We start from the raw sequence: 14,441 nt of genomic DNA, 5'->3' as shown, positions 1-14,441 counted from the left end.
GGAGGATGAATAAAGGGAAAATCAGACATCCACCCGTTCGTAGCATTTGCTACAAAGGAAACCCATACGGGTTCCTCGAAAGGAAAGCCTCATAGTTGAAGAAAAATTCGTCCTGGTCCGGGACTCGAACCCGGGACCACCGTCTTTCCGGGGCTGCCGCTCTACCATCTGAGCTAACCAGGCGGCTAGCAGATGGCAGGGCGAAGTCGAATTTGTCGACAACACGAAGCAAAGGCAAGAGTTTCCTTTGTAGCAATTACTACGAACGGGTGGATGTCTGATTTTCCCTTTATTCATTACTTCTCTCCACCTTGCGGGTTTCCGCAGAACTACTACGTCATACTTCGGAGGAAGTTGGCGATTTCTACTTGGGGCGCCTTGATGGGCGGTGCTAGCTTAATGTAGTATACTTTCCTTACAAAAAATCGATGTTTGTTCCACGCAATAGGCGTTTGCTAAAATTTAAGTTAAAATTAAATTCTGGGGCTTTACGTACCAGAACACTATCTGATTTTGAGGCACGCCGTAGTGAGGAGCTCCGGAATAATTTTTGCTACCTGGGGTTCCTTAATGTGCACCCACTTCATGGAAAGCGGCCGTCTTTGGCGTTGCGCCCCATCCGAATGCGACCGCGGCTACTGGGATTAAGACCCGTCACCTCCATCTCAGCAACGCAACGCCACAGCCACGGGGCTACGGCAGCGGGTTGTTGTCAAAGATGAACGGCTGTATATGCTTCTTCATCGTATAACGGCGGCTGTCGGCATTACCAATCGAGTAAGACGAACTTATCATTCGCCCCTATTTATATCCTTGTACTGATTTACGTGAAGCAATGGTGGCGTCTGGCTTACAAACCACTAACAAGCCAAGCGAGAAGGGAGTTGAAGGCCACGGAGAGTGCGAGAAAAAAAAAAGACAATGTGCGCTTGCAGAGCAAACAACCACTTCGTGTGTACTGCACATATATGCCAAGACGAGGAAAGTGAAAAGGTCGCCGCTGAGAGCGGGAACAAGGGCGGCTGCGACTGAACCAACACCAAACCGGTCCCTTACGATACGGTATACTTTCGCTGCCGCGACTATTTCTCTAGATTGCCGATTGTAAAGGCTGACTCGGCACCCGAACGACACGGTGAGTGGCCGGCTGCTCTGAGCAGTTTTTCTCGAGCGTGCGCAACACACTGGGCATCTCAGCGGCAGAAGTCCTTTGCTACAATAGCAGCGCGAGCATACAGTGCAGAACTCACGTCGCCCCTATGTGCATCGTATGGGAAAGCGGTGCTGGCCAGGAGGCGCTATACGGCAGTTCCAGTGTGCAACTAAAATATTCTGACACCGTCCAGCTAATAGGGGCACCGCAAGAATGGCGCGGTACTTCTTTTCTTTAGCGATAACCGGCGCGCGACTGTATCAACGTTTGCTTTAGCCTCGATGCGTACAGCCCGGCATGGCCCAGCTTTGTCCCTGGTCATGCACTTCGAGAGGAGCGCATACACGCGCTTCTCCTTCTGGAGGGCTAGCGCCCGCTCAGGTCGGAAGATGGAAGCGTCTGCTTCAGGATGAGTGGTCAGTTTGCACACGCGAAATCGCTGCATGTGCTGCTGAAAACCGTTTGGCCCGTTATAGCAAGGTGGTATGTTTGGGCTCTGCCGTTGGCGTGCGAAGTATCGGCGTCGCAGGTTGCCCATACGGAGTGCGGGTTTCTTAAGGATCAGCACACCAACTTCTTACGACTGAACTTATTTATCTGTGCCGAAAATTTAGTTATATGCGTTTTTCTACTGCATCTTTATTGAAACAGGCTGATAATTTGGAATATATTGATGAGTTTTTGTTGTCTCCACGTATGTAACTTCCACGTCTCATCTGTGAGCATCGTTCAGCTACAAGGAGCGAGATCGACCGTTTCACGTGCACTGTGCTTGGAAATACCCATCCAGCTTCCAAGTTAAGCTGACTTAAAGAATTACAGATAAAAGTTAAAGGAAAAGTGGAAAATGCGCTACATTTAGTTACTGGCGCTGCCGGAAGCAATCACACAATTATGTTCCAGTACTTTCTTCTTTCGAATACACTAAAAGAGTAGTAAATTTTTAGAACATGCCAAATTGATAATGTCCTAAGATTTGTGCAACACGTGTTAAAGGTACTGAATTTGTATAGTTCTTCTGATTGTGTGGTGCTATCCCGATTGTTTGAACTCTGGCAGAGTCTCACAATAGGGCTAAGGAGGCAGAATAAATCAGTTTAGAGCGGTACAGATCAATATTCTATATGTCTCTCGGCATTTTCTCGAAATAATTAAGAAAATTGTGCTTCGCTCAGAAAGAATAAGACACAGATTCGTATTTAAATATCATGCTCAAATGTAGGCATTGATTACGCCATTGTAATATCAGGAACTTCTCTCTCTCTCTCTCTCTCTCTCTTTCTCTCTCTCTCTCTCTCTCTATATATATATATATATATATATATATAGACCTTTTCTCTCAACTTAAAGTCACTGCGGTCGTGAAGAAATCCCCGGCAGTCGCGTTCTCAAACTGGCCTCGAACCGTCTTCTTTCTCCTCGCGTGACACCTCGTGCGTCTGGCGCATGCGAGCCGGATCCAACCGGCTACCCGTGCCACGAAGATCGCTGCCTGTTGTTGCAGAACACCACGGTACAGCGGGCACAGTGTTCAATACGAAGGGCGCGCGCCTTAAATGTGACCAAGGAGTCATAATGGTTCAGGAGGAGACCTTTCAGTCGTCGTTAATAATCAGAACTCTATGGCTGCAGATTAGCGTCTTTCTACCCAATAGATGGTTTTTATTAATGATCTTTTAACTAACACGTCCAAGAAGTCAGCAATATCTACGACGTCGTGGGGGGGGGGGGGGGGGCTTGTGCGGGCATGTCATGGGAGCGACGATACTCGTATTTCACTTTTACGTCACTTTCTCCTTACCAAGCCTCGGCTTACGGCAACACTGATCTTCTTTGTACTCCAGAATATTAGGGATTACTATTAACATTTCTTTTAAACGTCCTTGAGCAAAAAATTCTGTCTGCCATTACCGCTGAAGTTTCCTCTCTAGCTTCTAAGGCGTATGCCATTCTCTTTTAACCAAATGGCAGGAATTGCCACGTTGCTCCGTGGGCAGACAGACACGCGCAGTATAACTGTTCTCGAGGCTGAACATAGAACTTCTGGAAGTACCCGTTGTGGCTGCTTATTGGCTATGGTGTTGGGCTGCTAAGCACGAGGTCGCGGGATCGAATCCCGCCCACAGCGGTCGCATTTCGATGGGTGCGAAATGCACTATCCTCTGTTCGCACAAAGAATGACCTGTCCTTCAAGTAGCTGAATATCCATTGAAAATTCATCGTCGATCACGATACTTTCTAATGCGAACATTGAGCGCAGCTCTTTGGGTGTTTTGAACCCGCGATATATTATGGCAAAGTATTGAATTCTGAAGGACAAGGCGGTCTCGGCGGCGGCGCTGGGTCATTGCTCGGGCAGCTCGTTTAGCAGCAGCGGCACACGAAGCATTTCCACGGTTTGCGTCGATGATTGTTCAGAAAGAGAGCGTGAACACAGGAGCGCGTGGTTCGCGCGGAGCGCATTCTCTAGCGGGATCGGCGCCGCAGGCGAAGTAGCGTACGTGCAGTGGGTCCGAAGCCCACGCGAGGGATTTGTTTCCGCGCTGGCCGCATGCCTGGTCGTGCCGGCACCCCGCTTTCCTCTTTAACCTTTTCGCCGCACCCTATTCCGCTTTCCGCCTCCTGATTGCACTGGAACCTCCTCTCCACTTTCCTCCTCGCGTCTTTCGTCTCCCAGCTGCGCTCTGCATTCTCTTTCATCTTACGCTGAGCTCGTTCGCTCGGTTACGCCGACGCCGACACTCGCCGCTAGAACGGGCAACCAGAGCTGCGCTCTAAAACAAGACCACATAGGCTGACATCGCCCAAGGCGTCCAGGATGTATCGATGAGTTATATTGTCATAAACGCCCTTAACGTCCAGGAACGTTGCTGCTGACAGTCTGCTTAAGCTTTTTGATGAACGGACGAGACAATATCTATGACGTTGTCTATAGAAGAGCGTTGAGAAGCAGTACTGTGCCTTGGCGTCACCTCCGAGATCAGTAGGCGCTCCTGGCGTGCTGAAAATCTCCGACGCCATGGTCTGGGATTTTCGTCGTATTCGCTAAGCTGAGGTACCCACATCATCTGCTTAGATGGTATTTAAAGGAGGTTAAAAAAGAACATTAGACAATTAGTAGCCCTTCAGCTTTGCCAGTGCTGCTTAAACAGTATGTACTACTCAGTAATAATCAATTTAGCAAGAGTGAAATCTCACTGCAGTTGATTTTTAAATCGAAGCCTCCACGATGCCTATTGTAACCATGACCTAATGTGGCAATGTTACAGGAGAACCACCGCAGGTACAGAATGCTGGCAGACACCGAGGAACTGCTGCCAGCTCATCTGGAGGAAAGAGCGCGAACGGAATTGAACGAGACGTCCCAGCGGCGAGCTGAGGCCCTCGAGGAACTGCGTGCATTGGTCGACGGTGAGTTTCATTTACGCAGCGATTGTTACAGATCATTGCACGACCTATATTCTACGAGATGACCTTGCACACCATTGATACGCCCCTGCTCTGTGCTAATTCGCTTCACCGACGGCGTCTCAGCCGCAGTGAACAAAGAAGCGCTACTGTTAGGCGCGGCCCGCGGGGTTGCGTGAGCTGTGAACGAACCCTCTCGAACGTTCGCCGTGGGGCGGGTCCAGTTAGCTATGCCTTGTTTTATTTGCCAATGATACGATCATAACGATGGCTTCGCACAACAGCGCTTGTCGCTTTTGAAGTTTCATTAGAATAAACCAATAGCTTGGGTTCACATTACTTTTTTAGTGTCCTCTGAAAGACTTGTGTGTGGTATGCGTCTAAGCTTCTTGAGTTGTCAAGTAGGCAAATATTATGTTATGCAGGGGTACTTACGTTTTGCGCAGTAGTATGCAAAATTGTGCATTCGTAGGGGTTCTCGGACAATTAGGAATACTTGTATTTCGTTGGGCAACTGGAGTGCATACTCATTTTCTGTGGCTTCTTGGACTCATGTGCAGAACTTGGTGTTTATGCTGTGAATTTATTCGGTGTTTTTCGCCAGATTTCATCACTTAATCTTATTTGCCAAGCCACGAGCAGTAGCCCGTGCCACCTAATGACGCCATCCTCTCCTATTACATCATGTCAATAACAATAAAAAGAATGAATGAAAGTTTGTAATTGCAGGTTGAGTTGTGAGGCCATAGACCCAGGAAGTTCCTTCTTTCTTGCTTGCTGTTTTTCTTTATTTGAGTGAGATACAAGATTTCATGATATAATGGAGCAACAGTTGTGTTCAGTGCGAATAATTGGCGCAGGGCTATGGGGTTCCTCACAAATTTGTTTGAAGCCCTGTCTAAATAAAATCTTTGTTACCAGGAAGCATATTTGTCGTTACCATCGCATTCAATGATGCCATATTTTGGTATGCGAGGCTTAATAGAAAATCCTGTAGACCACCTTTGATTCTTAAGTGTGGCGGTTATGGGACATAGAATTTTCAATAGAGTGACCATCTTGTATTATGACAAGCAGCACGCCAGCCTGTCTATCGTAACTGGGATGTGGTATAAAAAATTACTTCCATTTACTTGTCTTCATTTCCCCTCCTTTCTTACTGCGTTTAATTCCGTGTCTCATATGTTCGTCTCCTACTGCAGGCGAAGCAATGGTGCTAAAGTCAAGAACAGATCCACTGTTCCTACTCCGCTTTCTGAGGGCCAGAAAATTCAACACACCCGCTGCGTTCCAGTTGCTTTGCAACTACTACAGAATGCGGTTCGAAAATCCCGACCTGTACCAGAATCTGTACCCTTCAAGCGCCAAGGAAGTGTTCGACCTACAATGTCTCGGTTTTCTCGAGGACACCGATCCGGAAGGTCGCAAAGTCTTCTTCCTGCGAATGGGTAAGATAGACCGGAGAAACGTTTTGAAATCACTGCTGCTTGGCGAATCAGAACGCGGACGATCCGGAATGTCGCAAAGTCTTCTTCCTGCGAATGGGTAAGATAGGCCGGAGAAACGACTTGAAAGCACTGCTGCTTGGCGAATCAGAACGCGGACGAAAAGCAAATAGTCTGATAGAGCCAAAAAAATTGACCTATAATTATATCTGTCTTCGATTCAACTAGAGGTTCGAATTTCTCATTTAAATAACCTCACTATTGAGTCTCAGCATTGTTATTATATGGAGGGGAGATAGATAGATAGATAGATAGATAGATAGATAGATAGATAGATAGATAGATAGATATATAGATAGATAGATAGATAGATAGATAGATAGATAGATAGATAGATAGATAGATAGATAGATAGATAGATAGATAGATAGATAGATAGATAGATTAAACAGAATAAATCTCCAGTTGGGTACCTATATTTGAGGGTAGGGGGTAGGGGGGGCTGTGGAGAAAGTGTTGAAATATGAAAAGAAAAGAAGAGAACAATTAAAAAAATTGTCCGCATGAAGGCGCCTGACATTGGTTGCAGTATTCACATACCCCAGATGCTTAAAAATGAAAACACCGGTGCTTTTATTAAAGGAGCTCAGGTTTACTTAGGCAAGGACCAGAGTCTACGGACTACTCACCACGGTTGCTTAGTGGCTATGGTGTTGGGCTGCAGAGCACGAGGTCGCGGGCTCGAATCCCGCCCACTACGACCTCATTTCAACGGGGGAAAAATGCGAAAACACCCGTGTACTTAAAGTTAGGTGCACGTTAAGAACCCCAAGTGGGCCAAATTTATGCAGTCCCAAACTAGGGCGTGCTTCATAATCAGATCGTGGTTTTGGCCCGTAAAACCCCATAATTTAATCGGAGTCTACGGACTCTGTTTTATGTAAGGGGTGCTTGTCAAGTCAGTGAGCGCGGTACAGAACACTGTTCCTTGAGCACCGAAAGGAGAAGGTCTACAGAGAAGGTGTCCTCCATAATTGTCTCTTTACGCTCACAAACTTCCCATTGCGGTACAGCTGGCCATTGCGGGAGTAGTAGGCATTTGTGAATACTACTCTGAGGCACTGACTGTATATGAGAGTTACGTCGCGCCGTTCTAAAACGTGCGGGAGGCGGATATTAACTTGGGGATTCAGAGAATTAACAAGGATATATTAGTTTGTGAATTCCACTGAATTACAGTGGGTCCCTGTAAGCTTGTGTGCAAGCGCGCTAAACTTTCCTGCTGCCCCCCCCCCTCTTGACGTCGATCTAGCAACGTAGTCGATACTGTCTTGCGTAGATCTGCTTGGCAATTTCTTGACACCGCAGTGACTTGTCTGCCATTGAAAAAGGGTGTCAATTCCCTTGTCAACAGGCCGATGGTAAATTTCTCCTACGTTCGTGACAAGTTGCTGGTGAGATCCACGGCGTAATGAAGAGAGTAAGCCCTGCAGGAGGTGGGGGCGAGGGTCGGCCCTAACAGTGCAGAGGACCTACCCCCGGTGGGGGTGCTTTCTGGTTTAAAGATTGAAGTCATGCACGCAAATTTCCAATATTGGCGGTCATCGTTGATGTCGAATCTCCTGTCGGAGAGTGCATTTTTCTCGCTCTTCCATCTTACACTCTCCGTATTTCTTTCTTCCCACACACGCACGCTCCTTCGTTTCCTCTTTCTATTCCCCTTTCCCCCACCCCCAGTGTAGGGTAGCAAACCGGGTGCTCGTCTGGCTGACCTCCCTGCCCTTTTCTGTCCTTGCTCTCTCGCTCTCTCTCTTTTTCTCTCTTTTCCTTTTAGTTGCACACGACACTCCCCATGCTCACTAGGGCTTGTTAGTACGTATACATTACTGCAAAGAGCATATTTTGACAGCGCGACACAGGACACAGAAAGAAAGAGGAAGGCATAGCGGTTTCTTTTTTATTTAAAGGCATATATTATGCGTACATATACACGTGAGCCTTTCTAGATGCGGAGGAGAGAAGAGACACGTAGGAAAAAAGAAAGTACACTGCCACTCTCGCAGGCAAGTGGAGCCCAGACGCCTGTTCCCTCGAAGCCATGTACAAGCCGTGCACGCTCGCCTGGGAGCACGTGCTCGAGGAGCCGGCGACGCAGGTGAACGGCATCGTGGCGCTGGTCGACCTCGAGGGCGGCTCGCTCAGACACGTCGGCTCCATGTCGCCCGAGCACGCCTTCAAGATTGTCTACTGCGTTCAGGTACGCGGCGCTAACGAAGGAACTCGCAAAAGCACGTTACGGACCGCAAGACACAAGTAAAGGAACAAGTGCAGCAGACGCGCCTTGTGTCCTCTACTAGGAACAAAAACAGCGCAAGAAACGGGACACGGAGGAAAGACAAAAACAGCGTTGTGTAGCGCGCGCACACACAAACACACACACACACACACACACACACACACACACACACACACACACACACACACACACACACACACACACACACACACACACACACACACACACACACACACACACACACACACACACACACACACACACACACACACACACGCACGCACAGCAGCAACAACCAGAAAAACATAGCGCAAGAAACACAGCGTTTCTTGCGCTGTTTTATTCCCTAGCATCATGTACCAACTAGCTCCACACCAAACTGCTCTTGTGTCCTGTCCATGATGCTCTCTTGCAAGTTTAATGTGAATCACCGACTCGCCCAAGTTCAACCTCACCAAAGGAGTTCCAAATGAGAAGCAGACACGACGGATGCACTCCAGACCGCGTACGCCTATGACGTAGTGCTATTTTCGGCATTGCCTAATATCGCCGCATTTTCGAATTCGCCATCTCATTTCTGATTGGCTAACGAGGCCGCTACGGCCTGTCCGACTGGCTCAAAACGCCTACATGGCGTAATTCTAGAGTGTCCGAATTCCAGAGTGGCAACCCCGGACGCACAGTTCTTCGATATACAAACGCTTAGCATGCGAAACAGGAAACCTGGCGCTCTTTGGAGGAATGAAGCTGCAGCAGCAATCAGCAAGCTTATCGCAGTAGTAAATAACCATCCTAAGTCTGTGAATATAAACTAGGAAACGATCTCCCAAAATTTTACGCAATAGCAGTGTAGTTACTGCCAGTTTTCTAACAGGATAACTTTACCAATACCTATATGCCCTCAATACCTGGGCGCTCTGTGCATCTTCAGGCACTCGCGCAGCCAAGCCAGTTTTCCCTGCATCGCGATACCATGCACGCAATCCTACGCAACCACATTTAGTTGGAAATAATTGAATTAATTCATGCTGCTTTAATATCTTGGAAGGAGCGATGCAGAGTCGGCGCTTCGAACACAATTTATTTTTTTGTTCCTTCTTAGGCGGTATGCGAAGTGCGAGGTGGTAGGTGCACGACAATTCTGCACAACAATTCTGTGCACGTGTTACCGTTTCCGCGCCTCATGCTTCTTTTATACTTTTCAGTTAAGCACAGCGACTTTGCGTACTTCTTTTTCTTTCTTTTTCGGGGTATTCCGTGATGCATAGCTCTCAAGATTTTCGTAAACAAAGTACTACGGGCGCAAAATAGGCTGCAACGTTGTGGACAGTGATAGCGGCGCGCGCGATTCCTAACGTGTGTGCATGCTTATCGAAGTAGCAACGAATATGATATGCAGGTGTGTTGTGCGAAATTTGTAACCGGTTCAGCGTGAATCCCGATCGGAGGCTGACGATAACATTAGAGTGTTTATACGGAATGATGACACGTGTTTTCTTTTCTTGCTTGTGTACTGCAGGAGTGTTATCCCATGCGTCTGAAAGCGATCCACGTCGTCAACCAGCCTTTGTTCTTTACAATTCTATTGAGATTCCTGAAGCCATTTGTCAAGAATAAGTTCTTCCAGCGAGTAAGTATAGAATCACTGCGCAGCTGTTGTTTACATACATCTGTAAGAATGTCAGTTAGCGCCAGACTTTTGGGTGTAAAGAAACTTTTTTTTTAATTTTTATTCTCTTTGACCATCGTCATCGAGTCACTGTTATCACTGGGGTCACCCACAGAAGGCGACAAATGATGTGAAATGAATAGAGTCATAAGATAAGAATCCTTGCAAAGTACAGCCCCTGATTTCACAAATTATTCGCTCTGAAATCGCAGAGAACAGTTGGAGACATTGTTCTGCTTCGGGTAGCGAAACTGCCACTTCGCAGGGGGTAACAAGCTGAAGCAAGCGACTTCCGCTAATCTGAACGCTTGCACTGTCTCGGAACAGATCAAATCATGCTGATAGCCACTGTTCTTTTTATATGGTCCTCATTTTTAAATGACACCGGTATCTTCCTCCATCGCATTCCATTTATAGGAATCGCTGCTGCTTGTTTACCTCGTTTTATTGTATTGGTGCAGCTCGTACGAAAAGAATAGCGACCATAGACGTGTTTCTTTTTTTCAATCAATCAGTCGAAGCTTCTTGCATGGACGACATGCTCATGTTGAGAAATCAACGTATAGCATTCTACCTTTGTTGACTCACTCATTCAATCGATCAATTCACACGCTACCATGGAAGTAGGTCACAAGCTAAGCCATGATAGCACTAATTCACATGTAATCAATCAATCAATCAATCAATCAATCAATCAATCAATCAATCAATCAATCAATCAATCAATCAAATACTATTGTGGAGAAAGAGCACAAGATATATCACGATAACAGTGTTGCCATGCCACGTGCACATAGTGGAGTGCGCAGGGGCCACAGTCCGAGCTCGGCAAAACAAAACCTCGGGCAGGGCACCTGCTTTGCTATCCTTCAAACATTCGTGACAACAGAGGCACGTGCTCTTCATCGTCGTTCGACAGCACTCATGCTTTTGACGCACAGTTATGTTGGGATGCAACTGGACGAGTGTGTAGATAAGCGTGGCCGTCTCGACAGTAATCGATCGGCAAAGCAGCTTGGAGAGCGATAAAGGGCCAGGCAGGTGTCGCTAGGAGATATTGATTTATGCACAGCTGCTTTCGCGCGCTTCCGCATATCAGAATGCCAACTGCTTTTTTTTAACCTTAAATAATGGTTTCTTTTTCTTTCACTTTTTTTTTTCGTGATCTGTCCCGTGCATCGCCAGCTCCACCTGCACGGAAGGAACTACGCCAGCTTGCACGAGTACCTGCCTCGCGAAATGCTGCCACGCGAGTACGAGGGACTTCGGAAGCCCCTCGACAACTCGGAGTTCGTCGACGCCCTGCTGCGGAACGAGGAAGCCTTCAGGTTGCACGAGACGTTCGGGTACCGGCATCGACCACAGCAACTCCCTTCAGCCGTGTCCGAGCGGGCGTCCGCGGTGGGCAGCGGCGGATGCTTTCCCCCGCGCAACGCCCGCGTCCAGTTGGCGCAGAAGCTGTGGCGCTGCTTCGCCCACTCGCCCTTGCTTCCGGACGACGTGTCCGAAGGATCGGTGCACGCCAAGACGCTGCACAAGTACCTGAAAAAGATGGAGGAGTCCAGTGGCTGAAATGTTCACGATCGAACCGAAACACTGAGTAAGGAGTAATGAAAAAGCACCGAGGTCGTCTGGCAACATGGTGTTCAGGATGCAGTACATTGCTGTCAAACCACTTTAGGTTCGATCCATGAGCATTTTTTTATCGTCATGAGCCTGCTTCAAGTCCATTTGCAGGACATATGTCTAGCACTTTCTAGCCACTTTCACACGAAGGCAACAGCATATCGCACTGCTCAGGGGGTCGGAATATTACAACGCGAAACCATGTCACACGTCATACCTCGCGCGACGGCACCCGGAATCTGCTTCCGGCGATTGAATTTCGCCGGTGCGTGGAGAAAAACATACGCGTGAAGGCGTCTCGTTTTCCCTGTCCCTGTCATGATGCGACACCCCCACATTTGCACGCACCACGTGATCTGATCTACCCTTCTCTATATAGCATTGTCTGGCGCATGAACCTGCTTCTGCGATACGACGTACGACGCGTCGCCGTCGCGTTCACGTAAACGTTGGCTTCCGACGCCTTCACTTATCCCTGACAGTCCTGCACCAATCGAACCTATCGTACGCCTGTTATGTTTTCCAATCTCCTTACGCCCCCTCAACCTCTGCCGCCCTGGCTAACGGTGCACTCTCGAAACGCAGGGACGGCGGCTCTGCGAGCGCCCAGCTTCATCTTCCCCAAGAGCGGGTCTCGCAAAGGTCTATCGCGAGCAAAAGATCCCTTGCTCAGGAATGGAATATATCCCCTCGGCCTGCATAAAGTCCAATCACAGCGTGCTTCTCCGTGCTGTCTTGACGTATACGCTGACGATGCAGGCCTTGCGCCGATCGCCACTTCCCCATCTCCTTTCTGCGTCCTCGACACTCCTGCTGCTGCCGCTGCTCGCGCTCCCACCTTCCTATCCCTACGCCCCAGTGCAGCGCGGTTGAGGTGTCCTCCGCTGATAGACAGTTACTGCGCTGCACCTACCTCGCCCAACCTTCACGTCTCCAAAATAATATTTCTCTGCGTGGTGAAACCGAGTAAATACGGAGAGTAAAGCGCGCTTGTGTGGCCAGCAGACGAACACAGCTGATCGCAATGCCACATGAGCAAAGAGAGATGGATAAATGTAGTGACAAACTGGGAGAAAGGTAGTTAATTCCTTTTGTATATTCCTCTATGAAAGAAAATAGCCGAAACACACCCGTCCTGTGCATTTGTGAAGGGTTATCGTGAACTAAGCCTTCATCTCAGCGACCAAGAAACAAAGGAACGACACGTGCGTTGACGACGAGTGAGGCGAGAGGGCGTTTAAGCACGCACGTTAGTCATACCATTAGTATAGGATATAATTGGCGCTGTATTCACCAGCAGATCTCTTGCGCGAAGTAGTAATTGGGAAAACACAATGCCGAGAAAAGTATTATTCCGAATTTAGCAAGCTGTGGGCAAAAACTGCGCGCTGACATTATGTTCGCACAACTTCAGTGGAAACAGTCGATCATGGCAGCGTCGTAAGGATCTGCTGTTCGGGCTTGAGGCGGAAAGCATGGCGGCGCCAGGTATTAAATTGCGCCCCCGCAAGCAACACCTCCGCAAATGAAAACAACCCGGGCGAGGATTGTCCTTAAATAAAGTTGTCTTATTTTTCTTTATATAGTGACATCGTCGACATCTTCACACACCTCACACCACTGCTTGAAGTCTAATGGATCGGTATGAGTTAGCGCCTGAAAAAAAGGAAAGGGAAAAAAAAAAGAAGCCGGGAGTTGTAGGAAACACAAACCGTGTCCTTAAGTTCCGTCTTTTCCGGCTGGTACCACATCTGTACGCGCAGATGTCAGCTGTTGAAAACAGTTCGTCCATGCCTGTAAAACAAGGAGCCTGTAGTTGACGTGCAAACAATCGCCCACGAAGCAAGTTTTGCAGAAACCAAGTCGAACGGGAGCAGATAGTGGTAAAAACCTTAAAGGGTATGTGCTAAAATCCAAATTCCCTAAATTACCTAATTTGTAATGAACCCTTAAGTAAAGCGTGCGGTAGGCGCGGATCACAGCCTTCCCCGTTTCTAGCAATTTCCTTGCACTTTTGCAGACTCAATTGAGTGGTATTTCTGAAGGCTTCGGCGCCAGATGAAGACAGCATCTGGGATTCCTGCGGAGCTCTAGAGCGTACGCTTTGAGCGTTACTTGTTCTTCAAGCATGACATCCTACTAAGAGTTTGCATAGGTCTGTAAATGCCTTTTTTCTTTCTTTTTCTTGCGAATCTTAAAAAGGTCCTGAACCACGCCTCGGCCCGGCTTCATGAACAAACACAATCCGTAGACAGCATACGCTGTTGCGAACATCGGAGCCTAATTTTGCAGTCGTGCACGGCACGTGGAGCTCGTAATGCGAGGTCACCTTTGTTTGAAACGCTCTGTTTTGTACAGAAGCCTTCTCCTCGCTCTTTTCGGGCTGCTATATTTCGTCATACATCCGATTCCCATAGACGGGTGCTATTGGCAAATAGCTGACAGCAATCAAGGCGGGTATTTTTATCAGTGTGCATCTTTCTACTGTTACTGTGTTCATTTATTCACGCAGCTTACACTCTAAGAAGAGTTTACACCCTTTGGCGTGCCCTTTCTGCCCCACAATGATAATCGTCATCTGCCTTGATGCGTTTCCTTTCTTTAATTCTGCGAGCCCGGAACTTTCCAGTAACGAACGGCACGCGCATTATCAGAAGGGGCACTCCAAACGGTGTAAACTGTTCTGTGCTGATAACGCGCGTGCCGTTCGTTACTGGAAAGTTCCAGGCTCGCAGCGTTAAAGAAAGGAAACGCATCAAGGCAGATGACGATTATCGTTGTGTGGCAGAAGGGGCACGCCAAAGGGTGTAAACTGTTCTTAGAGTGTACCAAACAGGCTGAAGT

General features: G+C 48.0%; 1 protein-coding gene across 1 annotated transcript; it reads left to right on the top strand.

Annotated features, from left to right (window-relative positions):
* Window positions 1-1,109: 1,109 nt before the first annotated feature.
* LOC142579375 (alpha-tocopherol transfer protein-like) lies at window positions 1,110-13,178 on the top strand. The gene is made up of 6 exons (XM_075689493.1): window positions 1,110-1,135; window positions 4,423-4,564; window positions 5,764-6,009; window positions 8,070-8,263; window positions 9,822-9,932; window positions 11,157-13,178. Exons 2-6 carry the CDS (start codon window positions 4,444-4,446, stop codon window positions 11,541-11,543), a joined length of 1,059 nt encoding a protein of 352 aa, XP_075545608.1. The 5' UTR covers window positions 1,110-1,135; window positions 4,423-4,443; the 3' UTR covers window positions 11,544-13,178.
* Window positions 13,179-14,441: the final 1,263 nt, after the last annotated feature.

This window comes from Dermacentor variabilis, chromosome 4, assembly GCF_050947875.1.
Source record: "Dermacentor variabilis isolate Ectoservices chromosome 4, ASM5094787v1, whole genome shotgun sequence".
Lineage (NCBI taxonomy): Eukaryota > Metazoa > Arthropoda > Arachnida > Ixodida > Ixodidae > Dermacentor > Dermacentor variabilis.
The sequence above is the reverse complement of the archived record's forward strand: the minus strand, read 5'-3'. Positions and strand labels throughout refer to the sequence as shown.